The 15,255-nt window shown below is 40.3% G+C and overlaps 2 protein-coding genes across 6 annotated transcripts in view; one reads left to right on the top strand and one right to left on the bottom strand.

Annotated features, from left to right (window-relative positions):
- pigf (phosphatidylinositol glycan anchor biosynthesis, class F) overlaps positions 1–3,503 on the top strand; it is a 62,887-nt gene extending 59,384 nt beyond the window's left edge. For all 4 annotated transcript variants that reach the window (XM_039738202.1, XM_039738204.1, XM_039738201.1 and 1 more), the window contains exon 6: positions 3,053–3,503. In XM_039738202.1, the coding sequence (XP_039594136.1) occupies positions 3,053–3,166 (114 nt within the window). In that variant the 3' untranslated portion in view covers positions 3,167–3,503. The remainder of the gene's footprint in view (positions 1–3,052) is intronic.
- Positions 3,504–3,533: 30 nt separating this feature from the next.
- Positions 3,534–15,255, bottom strand: part of rhoq (ras homolog family member Q) — a 100,038-nt gene continuing 88,316 nt past the window's right edge. For both annotated transcript variants that reach the window (XM_039738207.1, XM_039738206.1), the window contains one exon: positions 3,534–3,856. In XM_039738207.1, the coding sequence (XP_039594141.1) occupies positions 3,701–3,856 (156 nt within the window). In that variant the 3' untranslated portion in view covers positions 3,534–3,700. The remainder of the gene's footprint in view (positions 3,857–15,255) is intronic.

Genomic DNA, 15,255 nt, shown 5'->3' on the forward strand with positions numbered 1-15,255 from the left:
GGGAGGTATGTGACTTGGCTCACTTTCGCGGGGTTTGCATTTGGGCCCTAAAGAAACCCTACAGCATGTAATTGCACACTTCTGTTGGCTGGACATGCACAAGGAGGTGTGGTGGTTTTGCAGATCCTATCTGGACTGAAAAAAAAATATATATTTTTTTTTTTTTGGACTGGAAATATAAACAGTATATTTTTTTTTCCTTTAACCCCCACTTCATGGTTGCTCTTTGTTTACATTAGTAATTGGATTTCCTCAAAAATATTATAATGTATCTAACACCAGTCTGAGATTAAATAATCTCTTCCTATTTCAAAGTGTAACACCTATCCTTCTCAATGTCCTTACAGTTTCTATGATTTCACCTTGATGCTTTTGGAGCTGCATGTTTATGTCTAAAAATACTGTAGCTAATAAATCTAAAAAGCTGCATATGTTGAAAAGAAAATTACTTGCAGAAAGAATAAATCTGACTATTGATACAGTTAATTCAACTACAAATTATTTAATGCTCTGTGATAATCGAGCGAACAGTTACGGTAATAAAACAGTTAATCACGCCACATTTTTGCTTCTTTTGACATCATAGAGGCTGAGAATTTGGCTTTATCGCTCTGAAACACTTTTTTGATTAAAAAAAAAAGAAATATATCTGCAAGAAAGTGGCATCATGTTACAAGTCTCAGTTGTCTCTTTTTTTTTTTTTTTTTTGTTAATTTATTATGTCAGTCAGTCAGTCATTTTCCAACCTAACACAGGGTCATGGGGGTCTGCTGGAGCCATTCCCAGCCAGCACAGGGCGCAAGGCAGGAAACAAACCCCATCCAGGGTGCCAGCCCACCGCAGGACACACACACACCCACACCCACACACTAGGGACAATTTACGATCGCCAATGCACCCAACCTGCTTGCCTTTATACTGTGGGAGGAAACCCACGCAGACATGGGGAGAACATGCAAACTCCACGCAGGGAGGACCCGGGAAGCAAACCCAGGTCTCCTAACTGTGAGGCAGCAGCGCTACCACTGCGCCACCGTGCCGCCCTCTTAGTTATGTTTGATATACAAAAATGTATTCAGAAAAAAATTATCAAGTGATGTCAAATTTGTTTATTACTTTAAAATGATCTTGTATCACAGAAAAATATTGTCCCACATACTTCTACAATTGTAAGATATTCACACCAGTTAATATTTAATCGGTGATAATATGCTGAAGGACTATTTATGCACTTATGTAATTTTTTTTACTTGGGTGTGCTTTCATTCATTATTATCAAATTAGTTGTAGTATGCATTTGTGATAAGGCTTTTCCCAACAACATAAGCAGATATAAAATTTGTACTTTTCATATGTGCAGTATGTTTAAAAGCCTGACAACCATTTTGAAAGAATAGTGGTGTAAAAATGCTATAGGGGAGTAAGGCCAACGCAATCCTCGTGATTTAATTTGGCAGAGGTAGCTGTCCATGAAAGCTGTTGCGAAGAGTACAAAAATATCTCCAGATGGGCCATGAAAAATAATACTACTTATAAAGCAACATCCTTTTTATGAAAATATGAAGCACAACCGACCCTTTCCAGATTAAAAAAAGTGAACAGAAAATGAGTTGTCTGGCTAGATTGTCCTTGGTTTTTATTTTCCCTTCAGACTTGCCCTCGGTTTTAGTCCTAATGACACTTCTCTGCCAGATGATTAAAGCCTAAGTGCTCTCCCCACTGTGCCATTTACACTTTTGTCCTACAGCTATACTTTCTAAAAACTGCACTTGTTGTAAACTAGGAGTTCAACCTTCAAACCCGAGAGCAGCAAGGATCTTTAAGAATTGTCGCCCTGGGATCTGAAACTTCAATTAAATCTGTCTCTGAATGACTCTTGCTGAAATGCCTTTGGACTTTGATGTTTCTTTGTCATACTCTGAATCTCAATAAACTGAGCTGAAATCCCCTTATTTGCTTTGTGTCTTTATTTTTTTTTTTTTTGATATAACGTTCTGCATCAACAGTTATATGCCTGTATATTTATTGATGAGTCTGTTGTCACTGTTCGTTGCTTATTTTATAACTGTGCTCACTAACAAAGTAGCTTTATACAAGTAGGACAAATGGAATGTAAGACTCCCTTTCATGTAGGGCCTTGGGTTGTGCTATCTTCCATTACCATTCATCCATCCTCCATCCATTATCCAACCCACTATATCCAAACACAGGGTCAAGGGGGGTCTGCTGGAGCCAATCCCAGCCAACACAGGGCACAAGGCAGGAACAAACCCCAGGCAGGGTGCCAGCCCACTGCAGGGCACAAACACACTAGTGACAATTTAGGATTGCCAATGCACCTAACCTATATGTCTTTGGACTGTGGGAGAAAACCCACGCAGACACAGGGAAAACCTGCAAACTCCATGTAAGGAGGACCTGGGAAGCGAACCCAGGTCTCCTTACTGCGAGGCAGCAGTGCTACCAATGCGCCAACTATGCCTTTTTTTTTTTCATTTTTATTTTTGATGTCATTGTCCGACTCCTGCAGAGTAGCTTTGATTAGATCATGGTACCAATTCTAACATGCAGAAGGGAGTGGCAGCTCGCTAAAAGAAAGGGAAGACCCACAAGACACTGTAAAGCTTTGTAGTTTTTTTATTATTCAGTTTAAAATACATCCTGGGGAGTGATTAAGGAAGGAAACACAAATCTACAGTTACACTGTAGATGTACTGCTAACCTTTAATAGCCAAATAAAACTATCTTCGTTGCATTTAATGTGCATTGAATAAAAAAAGCTTACAGCAAATAGTGTTTAGTCACTCTTTTTGTGTCACTTTGCATTTAAATCCAAACACAGGCAAAGCTGTGCTAAGAAACCTCCAGCATCCAATTCCAACTGTGGACTTACTGGATAGCTACAGTCTTGTATTCAAATTTCCCGTCGTTATGAAAGTGCTGTTCAGCAATGGGGGCTTTACCAAAGGCTAATGAGAAGAAGCGAGAGCTTGGACTGAACTGAATGCTTATATTGTGCTTCTATTGATGTTGTGTTTTTCTGTTTGGGCAGGTCTGGCCAGTCTCCTGCACACTGGGGGCAACTTTTGGCTTCGTCATTGGACTCATCGTTGCACCCTCATGGATTTACTGGTACAGGAAGCATCTGACCTATAAGAGCAAATAAAGCTGCAAACGGAACAGTGAGTCCCAGTGACGGATGATGGCACCACTCCACGGCAGAGGATAAAAAGAAGTCTGTGTGGGTTCTGGCAGCCCCTTTGCCACTAGCCTGATGAGTGTTAAACTCGATGACATTTTTTTTCCTCTTTGTTTATATTTTTAAAGCAGCTGAACCTCCGCAGAATGTCTTACAGACAACCTCGCTTCTTAGACGTAAGAGTTTCTTCAGTGTAGAGAAGATTGGTGTAAAAGCTGGTAAGGCATTGAGTGGGTTAAGTCCTGGACAAAACATGCCTGAGGGAGGACACTTTCAGAACATATTAAATTAATTTTATAAAATTGTGTGCTGCTTTGCCCTTTTTCCTGTGCTATTGAATTGTAGAGTTGGGGGGGGTGTGGGCAAGGGGTTTTGAAAAGCGGTACAGAATGCACTGGTCAAGCACAGAGCTCTTTGAAAATCACAGCCCGACTCGGAGGCTCTGTTTGGCACTTCCTTTTGCTTTGCAGTTTCTTCTACTTCTTCTTCACTCCCCATTTCTCATGTAATTAGACAACAGTTTATGCACCTGGAGCCTAGTCTCTTTTTCAGGGCATTTCTCTTTGGGGTTAAGATGGCAATTATGGCTTCATCAAAAACAGTCTTCAGGCCTTTTTGTGTTAAAGCAGAGCATTCCACATAGCAGTAGGCACCGATCTGAAAGTAAAGAAAGAAATGTATTCATTAATAAGTACAGAACCATTAACCGAATCACGGCCTTAACCACACTGTGTTTTAAAGCAGAGCATTTCACATAGCAATCAGAATTGAAAAAGTGAAATGAAAAAGTCTCTTCTACTTTTTGTAAAAATTGATTTGTATGGAATGATTGCAATAAAATTTATTAAAATTTCAAAAAAAAAAAATGTAATGTATCTTTAGTAACTCATCTTCTCATGATGTGAGAGGAGATCATTAGAAGTTGAGACGGTAAGGCCTCAGACAAATTCAGAGGAAAATAAGTATTGAACGCGTTGTTTTTTTCAGTAAATATATTTCTATTGGGGCTATTGACATGAAATTTTCACCTGATGTTGGTAACACCCAGGTAATCCACACATACAAAGAAATCAAAACAAATAAGTCAATACATTAATTGAAATGACACAGGGAAAAAGTAAATTTCATGTCAATAGCCCCATTAGAAACATCTACTGATGAAAACATTGATGCGTTCAATACTTATTTTCATCGCTGTATATCTCTCATCCATATATACTAGCGACTGGGAGCCCGATCGAATCGGGCTGCAAATTCTACATTTGTGAAATCCATACTTTCTCTGCAAAGAATAATTTGTTTTTTTTAAGTCCTTGAAATGATTTTATCATCATGGCACTGATTTGTGCTTAAAATAGACCTTTTCGGCCGATGTAATGAAGGGCTTCCTGTTTAAACGGGGCTGCGAGACGTGAACTCAGCTCTTCAGTGCACCTCATTTGATTTTTTCCGGCAAACAAATTTTTTAAAACAAACCATATTTTACGACTCTAATCAGAGTCGGAGTAATAATTATGTTGGCGTGGTCATTTTAGATCTGAGATCGGCTAAAATTTAAACAATGACCGTTGTTAATACCCAGCCGTCATTCCTCAGTTTGCCAATATATGTCAGATGGACGGATGCCAAAATCGAACTGCCCAAAGATAGATTTTGATGTACCAAGTAATGGCGATACGTTCTAAATTACTTATGGTTCCGGAACTGTCGAAGGGTTTAAGTCAGTTGACTATGTTAGTCCTGGAAAGTATGCCCCACCAAACCAACGTTCCAAAAACCAACCGAACTTACTGTTATATGCTCGAACCAACACTGACTTACTATACTCGGCCGTCCAGCGGTGTCACTGAAGTATTCGAACATTCTTAGCCAATCATGCAATACTGCGTCCGCGTTTGCCACGTTATGTTCTAACTACAGAGGTCCCATTGCATGGTTCTAACTTGTATTGACGTGAACACCATACATACGGAGTATTGACGCGAACGGATAGTATCAAATTATATATAAGGAGATATATAAAATCCAACGTATGTCTGTCCATTTTTGACGAGAGAACTACTTCTCTCATCTCGCTAAGTGTCCTCACTCACGTGCCAGCCTCTAGGTGTACTTTAACTCCGCTAGCTAGCAAACGAGAGAACTACTTAACAGATTTAGATTGTTTGTTTTTTTTTTCTCTATAATTTGCTTGAACATTCCTGTTGATTTTGCAACTTCTCTCATTGTTCGCTTTGCGCTAATCCGAGACAGAGGCTGCGGGCCGAGGGGACGGGGAAACGTGACTTCAGGAGTGGGGAGCTAGGCAGAGCCCTCCTCGCTGTCTTTTTTCACTAATATGTGGGCGGAGCTGCACGGCTAGTACAGGATAAATTAACATTGATATCTGTCTGCATCGATGGACCAATGGTGGTCAGAATCTGTAAGACACCAGAACTGAGCCACATTAGACTAAAATGACTGTGAATCTCCAAGACACTGACCTGACTGGATCAGTCATCAAATGAGTAACACTACGTTGTCAGAATCCATGAATTTAATAATTTAAGATAGTCAAACCTGTAAGGTTTCTCTAATCGCGCTAAGAATCGTAGTTCGCTTGCAGGAGCAATATATTCATGTTAATCCAAGACAGAGGCTGTGGGCCGAGAGGAGGGGGAAGTGTGACGTCAGGAGTGGGGAGATGGGCCCTCCTCACTGTCATGTTTCACTACTACGCGGGCAGAAGCGTGGGGAATGGGTAGTGAGTGATAAATATCAAAGTTGCTGATCTTTTTTATTTCAAAGTATTTATCAAGTGGGTCAATTAGTTAACAATGAGCTACAAAAGAGGTGAACAGTGTTAAGACCTGGAAACCTGTATTGGCTAATTTGGAATTTGTTTTTGATTTCGAAAATGTTTTTTAAGTTAGAGACTTTAATAATAACATCATTGGCTAATATATTTAAAAGCTAAATTTGCAAATTTTATTTTCATGTGTGCCATTTAATTTGATTTCATTACCCAAGAAAGTTTTTTAATTTTCTGGAATCTCTGTGGGCAGATAATGGGTTGCTTAAGGACTGCCTCCCAAGAGGCACCACTTTATGTCATGAGAGACTTGATTATAATTTGCAGTGCAGCACCAGTCTGCCATAAACAAGTGCAGTTTAGTGATTTAGGTTCTGGCATCCTGGTTTACGGTTCGTAGCTTTCTCACCTCCTATCGGTTCTCTATGTCACCACTTCTCTCAAATAACAGTGCTGTAGTAAATGACTTTTTGCAATTTGTCTCCAAATGCAATAACATTTTAGCCCTCATGTTTGTATTGAAAATCACAACCTTTTGTGAAACTGGTTATTAATTTTAATTTGTTTTCATAGAAAAAAATATGTTCATATCTTGGACAGTTGCTCTTTCTTTCTCTGTCACTTTCTCAGCAGACTACTTGAAGGATATGGCTAATGATAGAAGGGAGGTGGTTAGCATCCATAATGCTGTCCTGCTGAACCATTTTGGGTTTTGACAACTGGTTTAACAGTCAGATTAGGAATGCTAATGACACCACTGTTTGTTTTTTTTGTTTCATTCGCAGCAAGTCAGGGATGATTAGAAGTAAAATGTTTTGGGGATTAATTTACAGTTGATAACTTGGTAGCAAGATTACCTTGCTGTTAATGCAAACCAAATTTAAAAGTGGATATTGAATTGTTTATCGTTCTATCAGTATTGCTAAGTGTTAACATTTCTGATAATAATTTGTGAGAATTGCTGTAGTAATTTCATATAAGCATTGCATGCCTGGTTAACCTTTTAACACTGTACCACTTAGTGTACAGTATCACAACTAGAAGCTCACGATATGGTATGCCAACATGATGAGGGGCACATCCCATGTGTCATAGTCATGGCCCAGTCCATCCATGATTTTGTTCTGCTTCAGGCTGAAGACTCAATATACCCTAAACAGATTAGCCAATATAAAACTCCCAGAATTCTCAAGGACCCCAGTGCTTAATCACTGCAGTCTGGCAGAATATCCCGTAGCATCAGGACACAAACAAAAAAAAAAATCAAGAGTTTCTACCTTGACATTCGATTTTTCTTGTTGGTTGACTCTGTGTGATATTTTGTTCTATTTCTGTATTTCTTTTGTCAGCCCTTTAATTGTTCAGTATTGATGTTAAAGTTATCGTTGTCATCACTGTTTGATGTTATTAGAAGATCCCATGTGAGCAAGAATTTCAGTGCTGTTGTGGCTTATGATCATAAAGTTGAATTTGACTTGATACTTCCAAATTGGCCACATCACATCTTCTGAATGGTGCAAGGAAATCTGGGGTCTCGCATTTTCAGGCCGTTTAGATGTTCTGCCACAGAAAGAAGACTGTGGATATGGTGGCCATTTTACTGACAAATATAAGGCCAGTGAGATGGCTTACCACAGTGTCATAAAGCTGAGAAGAGCAGCAGTTTCAGATTTCTTCATTCATTTAGCTACATAGTACAGGGAGATTCACTCGAAAGAGGCCCCGAATATTCTGTAATAACTCTGAACAAAACAACGTGCAATGTGCTCCTCAGTATATGGAGCTTCGAACAAGCAGGGATTCCCCTGTGTTGGAACGGTGAGGTAGGCGTTGGACAGCCGTTGTGACATTTAACCCCCGTTTTGCAACTTCTGGGTGCATGCCACCTGTACCCCTTCACTCAGTCACTTCTCATCAGGATGGTGGTGTACAGTATTGAGCAGCGTGTCTTCATGGGTCACCAATTAGTTTAAGCGATGTCAGAATCAACTGGATGATCGTGAGTTAACGGATGGTGACTTCCAGCAAGATGGAGCAGCGTGTCCCACATTGGCAAGGAGCACGATAGAAACTGAGTCCTTCTTCGGCAATAGGGTAATTTCAAAGGGGCTTTGGCCACCACGATCACCAGATCTGGCACCACCAGAGTTCTTCCTTTGGGATCTGCTCAAAGGAAAAGTCTATCAGAACAAGCCTCGTATTGTGTAAGATCTGAAGGGAATCATCCAACGTGAAATTGCTGCTATAACCCCTGAGACGCTTGCTGATACGTTCAGGAACACTGAGCGCCGCGTCGAAATATGTCCGGCAGAAAATGGAAACCACTTCCAGCATCGCATGAAATGCAATCGATTACACAGACGTCAAGGTATATAGTGTATTTTTTTGGTTCAGATTGCTTCATCCTAACGGGAGTTACAACAGAACAATCAGGGCCTCTTTTGAGTGAATCTCCCTGTATTCTGTATGAATGAAAAGATAAGGAGGGTGACTATGATTGTGGCTATTTGTAAAGTCAAGGGCTTGGTGTATTCCTTCAGTTCTCTAAACATCATATAAGAATGTGACATGACAGTCCACTAGCTTACTCCCTTATCTGTGGTGGACAGCTGGTGTCTGAAAGGTCATACGGAGAGTCCCACGCCTTTTCCACAAATTCAGACTTTAATCACAAAGACCCATAGGCTTAATTGCAGTTTACAATCATATGATCTTGTTTAGCAGGTGCCATTACAAGGTGTCCCATTGCAGTGTACGTGAAAACTGTGTTTCAGCACTAATCAAGACCAACTAGTGAGACTTTGTCCCTTTGCAGAGTGAAATATAAAATGTCTGGCCTACATTGTTGAATCCAAAGTAATCACAATTATTAGGTTCTCCTTCTACTCAACTAAATACCTTTCCATGTTTAGGTATGAATTATTATTATAAAGCAGATTCTACAAATACAGTGGATATCATTTTTTTTCTACACAACCTTATTAAACTTTCAGATTTTGTCCAGTTTTGTTTTAAAATAACTTTCTCCTAATTATCCTAAAGATCCTATGATAATGTGAGAAAGATCTAATATCGTTGGTCTTGAATTCAGCCTTTATATGAATTAATATGACATTTTAATAAGTTGTGTATAAGTATTGCTTTTGCCATTAACAATGTTAAACGGGAGTGGGGGAGGCACTCAAAAGAATCCAATATGAATGTATATACATTTGTGTATTTTATATACCTACATAAACAATGCTTTCTCTACTGTATTTCCAATAAATGTATTGTGGATGGTACAAATTTAATCCTTTCCGCATGAAACTATCTGAATGTTCAAAATGTAAATCATAGAAGGCCTTCCTCCATTGTATTTAAGATTTGTCAGTGCTCATGTCCCAAGCTATAACATGCTGTTTGAAATCATATCGTCAATAAGCTACTGGTTATGTAAAATAAAATACAGACAGACTACTTCTGCAGTCTTACCCCCAGGAAAATAGGCAGTAACTAGTAAATGAAGAAGCGGTTGCATTAAAATACAATTTTATTTTCTCTGTTTTATATAGAGGTCTGAAACCGTTCAATAATGTATGGTAACCAGCCGTCCGTCCTTTCTTTGAAATTCAGTTAGGCTTTTTAAAGTATGTGCTTTGGGGTCGGAAACCATTTAACAAAGAACAGCAGAAACCAACCCAGCATGTGATACCAGTCTTGAGGGAGCGGGTTAGAAAATGAATAGTTGTACTAGTGAGCAACTTGGCATTCCCTTTTTCTTCATTAATGTTTGAAGTAGAAAGTCAGGCAAAGTTTATTTAAAACTAGCTGTGCCACTCATCTAAGATGGTTTGAAATTGAAATGAAAGTATTCAGCACAGACCTCAACATTAACATTTGCAGTGCACCATACCAACGCGTTTGTCGCTGTTATATATTATATGGTATGGGTTCGTAAAAGCAGTGTTAATGGTTGTGATGTGCCATCTTTTGGAAAGACCGAGACGTAGCAACTGGATGGACACTCCAACAGACCCACAGACTCTTATCATTCAGGCGGATCATTTACTTGTAAGTAATTAATGTAGCACTGTTCTGTAGTTATGACTTTACTTTGATAGGCTCAGGAAATTCAAGCTTTTTTTTTTAGTCATCAGCAGAGAAGGCAGCATGGGGTCCTAATGAATGTGTTCAGAATTCTCAAAGTTGATCCAAAAGAACTCTTCCAATTAAGTAGTAAATCGACTATTAGGACACTGGTGGAAATTTAAGACTGAAGCCCGGAAGCACTTCTTCACCCAGAGTCATGAGAATCTAGAACAGGGGTGCCAACAGTGAGTATACTTTATACATAAAATATATGTTGTTGTACCTTGCATAACTGAATAACCTTTATGGCACAATAACAATTCAATACATTTATTGTCACTACAGTATTTGGATTTAATAATCGTCCTGTGGGAAAAGGCTGACACGTATAAATAAGTAGAGCCGAATAATGCAGTCAAGGAGCTTTTGAATTCAGCCGAGTGAAAAATGACAGCTCTCCGATTAACTGCGATTTTAGTTCCCTCTCCTTTCTCTTTCTCAGATCGCTTTTTGGAAGGAAGTCAGTTTCGTAGTTTTTATGAACAGTTCGAAAGGGCCTTTCCACATTTTCCTTCTTTGGAATAGCAATGATAGATTGACAGATCAGACAAACGCACTTCGATTGTGACATTGTGAGAAAAGAAATCCTCTTCCAATTCCACATCCAGCCCATACCCTCCCCAAACATTTTTTTTTAAATCCCTTCTTTAGTTGATATAAATTGGAAGGCTAACTAGATCACAGCCGGAGTTTTGCAGTAGCACGTGTGTTTGATCGTGCGTGCGGGATGATCAGTGTGTTAGAAGAAAAGAGATCTCAGACTGGCCGCCCTGTATGTCAATCAAGTGGCGAATGCCGTAGGGAGGATATGACTAAATAGACTAACATTTAAAAAAAATTTTTTTGGAATGCAACGCAATCTACCGGTTGAACGCGATCGACGCATTGGGCGCCCCTGATCTAGAACAAACTACTCGGTTAGGTAGTTGAAGCAGAAACCTTGACAACTTTTAAAGTATCGGGATGACATATTGCAAAAGCTTGATTGTTAGCTAACCAAACCACTTTGATGGGTTGAATGGTCTCCGTTTGTTTGTCATACTTAATGTTCTAGTTTAATATGACAACTGGTTATATTTACATTTTAGGGTTGCACAGTGAATCACTGGTGAAGACTGAATCGGCACTCTTGTGGGATGACAGCCCAGTTCCTTACCCACACTACCTGCCTCTCATTACACACTCACAGAGCAAATTCTTAGAAACCCTGCTAAATGGAATTACCAATTGTGTGGTGGCAGCACAATGCATACAATCATGCAGATAAGGTCTGGAACTTTACTTAATCTTCATATCAAATGCCAGAATGGCGAAAAATTGTCACGTTAATTAAACTGATCTCCAATGTCAGTGCTTTCAGCCATGTAATGATTGTTGGTGCCAGACCAGCCTGTTTTGAGTACAGTATTTTTATAACTGCTAATCTGCTTGGATTTTCACATGCAACAGTTTCTGTAGAGTTTACTCAGAATGGTTCGGTGGTGACGGGGGAACATCCAGTGAGTAGCAGTTCTGTGGACAAAAACACTTTGTTGATGAGAGGAGAATGGCCAGACTGGTTCAAGTAGACAGAAAGGCTACAGTAACCACTTTGCACATCTGTGGTGAGCAGAAAAGCATCTCAAAATGCACAACACGTCAAACCTTGAGGCGGATGGACTACAACAGCAAAAGACCATGTTGGGTTCCACTCGTGTTAGTTAAAAACAGAAGGCTGAGACTGCAGTGGGCACTGGCTCACCAAAACTGGACAGTTGACTGGTCTGATTAATCTCAATTTCTGCTGATGGTAGGATCAGAATTTGGTGCTAATGGCTTGAATCCATGCACCAAACCTGCCCTATGACAACAGTCCAGGCTGGTGTGGGGAAAGTTTTCTTGGCGCACGTTGGGCCTGTTACTACCAATCAATCAACTGAATGCAATGGCCCTAGTGTCCTCGCTAACCATGTGCATCTCTTCATAGCCACAATTTACCCATCTTGTAATGGCTACTGTCAGCATGATAATGCAGCATGTCACAAAGTAAAAGTCCTCCCAGATTGGTTTCATGACCATGACAATGTGTTCAGTGCTGTCCAGTGACCTTCCCGGTCACCGGATCCAAATCCAACAGAACACCTTTGGGATGAGGTAGAACCAGAGATTCGCAGCAAGAATGTGCAGCTGACAAATCTGCAGAAACTGCAGGATGCAATCGTGTCAAACATGGACCAAGGAATCTGTGCCATGAAGAATGGTGGCTGTTTTGAGCACAAAAGAAGGCCCTTCCCAGTAATAGTGTTCAGCTGTCATTGTTGACCACGGTGAGAAGTTGCTAAGGGCTTTGCATCTCTTCATTTCACGGAGAGTCTGGTCCCGAACCCTGGGCCTCTGTGTCAGTAAACAGCAGCATATCCAGTCGAGAGAGGAGAACTCCTTCTGTTCAAGTAAGTAAGTGGGCCCCTGCTGTCTACTGGGAGTTGGAAGGTATCATATTAATGTCATTTATATGACTTTTTGTTGTGGGGCATGTCAGATTTTCCCTGATTGCTGTCACTCATCTCATCACTGTACAGATGTCAATTGACTTGACTGAAAATCGCAGCTTATGTCTCATTTACCAACTGAGCACCGATCTTCGAGCATAGTCGTCATGCTCGCCCCCTTTTCTGACAGCCAATAGCGTGCTGCCTGACAGAGCCGGTGCTGTACGATTTCCAGTGAGTTCATCAGCAACCCCTACCCCTTTTATTTAATTTGTCCATTCTGTTAATGGAACGTAAAATACGAGACATCAAACGGATGAACTTCTGTTCTGTTTGTGAACTCCATGATGGAGACAGCACTGTACTGGAGCTTCATGAAGAGGTAATAGCTGTGGTACACTGACACTCCTCGTCGCTATTGCTGAGCGCTCATTTGAGCTCTCGCACGCAAAGAGAAAATCAAACCTGTTGGAGTCTACCATAGCCAGCCGTAGACTCGCTGGTCTCATTCGTTAAGTAAGTGTGACTTCTCTGACTAGCTAATGAAAGCTATAACTGGGAATTGCTGTAAAAGTCGTCTATTGTGACATACTGGTGGGCTCACAGCAGCGGCAGGCAGCAGCTAACTGTCTCACTCGGCCTTACCAGTTTTATGTCGATATAGGACTCCTTTCACTGTGGATACTGATACTTGTCTACCTGTTTCCTCCAGTATCTTCACAAGGTCCTTTGCTGTTGCTCTCGGGTTGATTTGCACTTAGTGCCAAAGTAAGTTCTTCTCTAGGAGACTGAGTGCATCTCCTTCCTGAGCAGTATGATGGCTGTATGGTCCCATGGTGTTCATACATGCGTATTATTGTTTGCACAAATGAACATGGAACCTTCAGGCATTTGGAAATTGTTCCCAAGGTTGAACCAGATTTGTGGAGGCCCACAATTTCTCCCCCCAACTCAAGTAAAGAGGCAGTGAGTTTGATGGTAGGCCTTAACACACACACACACACGTTGACTCAAATTAGGCTAATTGGTTATCAGAAGCTAATTGTCCAATTACCTAAAGGCCTGATATCATTTTCTGGAAATTTCCGAGCTATTTAAAGGCACAGTTAACAAAGTGTATGTAAACTTGTGACCCACTGGAATTATGATGTGGTCAATAAAAAGTGAAATACTATGAGCTGTGTGAACACTGTTGGGGAAAAATTACTTATGCCCTGCTCTGCACAAAGTAGATGTCTTCAACGATATGTCAAATTTATAGTTGGTTGGTTAGTATAAAATCTGTGGAGGAGTTATAAAAGTTAGTTTTAACTCTTTCAGGGTGGAAGTCGACCTTTGTCAAAAGTAGGAGTTGACGGTGGTAATCAACTGTAAACGGTGACAAAACCCGCCATTATGTTTTAGTCGGACTCCCTTTGCTAGAAGGAAAGTTAACTTCATTGGTTTGTCCGAGATTCCCTGCACTCGCATAATTAGCAAGGAGCAAACTGCGGCAAAAATGACATCGACATCTGGCGACAGATCAAAGCGAGTGCAGAAAGCAGAATACTCCATAGATGAGATTTTGTATAGGATCACTGAATTGGACTCTTGACTTGTCAGACTCTGATTTTGCTACAAGTGATTGAAAATGGATGTGATGTGCCACCATCAGCTGAGCATGGTGTTGATCAGGTTTGTGTAGGTGATGCGCCTATGGCAACATTCGCCTGGGAGGACAGCCCACAAACAATGACAAGAGGTACAAACCAGATTGCGATACACTACCACCGCAACCAACCCCGCCACACAAAGATGGCTTGGCAGCCAGCCTGTCGCGCATTCTCCATGAATTAGCGGCCACGGCACGCAGCGACAGATGTTTTATGTTCATTTCTGTGTGAAACCCTTGCTTTGTGTGCTTTTCAGAAAACTATTCTTTAGAAAACTAGGGGGCATTGCGGTTCTGCCACTCGCGTAAGGGGATGTGGATGTACAATTTAAACAGATTTGAATTTTCATGCAAAGTGTTACATTTGCATCAACGGGACGTATAACTGCCTGTGACTGAATTTCATACTGCTCATACTGTAACAAAGTTTTGGAGAGTTTGTATCAAAAGCAATATACAACAATAACATTTATTCATATATGAGTTATTTTAACTTATTATATACAGCACTGACGTTTACAGGCTGCACATTTATATATCCCATAGAATAAACTCAATGTTACAAGCATTGCACAGAAAAGAACAGATGAAAAGAAATAATATTTTGAATTACTAGGGGGCTTTGCCCCCCAGCTCACTTTGCTCGTCAACCCCCTGGCCTGCACTACTTGCTAGCCTCTTTGCGGTTCTGCTGCTCACATATGGGGATGCAGATGTACAATTTTAAACAGATTATTATTTTCATGGGAATTTTTACATATGCATTAACGCGACATAACTGCCCGTGATTGAATTTTGTTTCTTTCTCTCTATTAAATAAAATTACTTTTTCGAATGTTTGGCTCTGAGATTTGTTAATTGTCTTTGCCTTTTAATACGAATGGCATATCAAGAGCTCCTTTGTTGTGTAATGTTATCCTCTGAAAATTTACTACATTACCTTTCTTGGATGTATCCTTCTATCTACAGTAATTTGTGCGGAGGAAGACCGGACGGTGTTAATGGTTGTAGATAT

Source organism: Polypterus senegalus, chromosome 16 (assembly GCF_016835505.1).
Source record: "Polypterus senegalus isolate Bchr_013 chromosome 16, ASM1683550v1, whole genome shotgun sequence".
Taxonomy (NCBI): Eukaryota; Metazoa; Chordata; class Cladistia; order Polypteriformes; family Polypteridae; genus Polypterus; species Polypterus senegalus.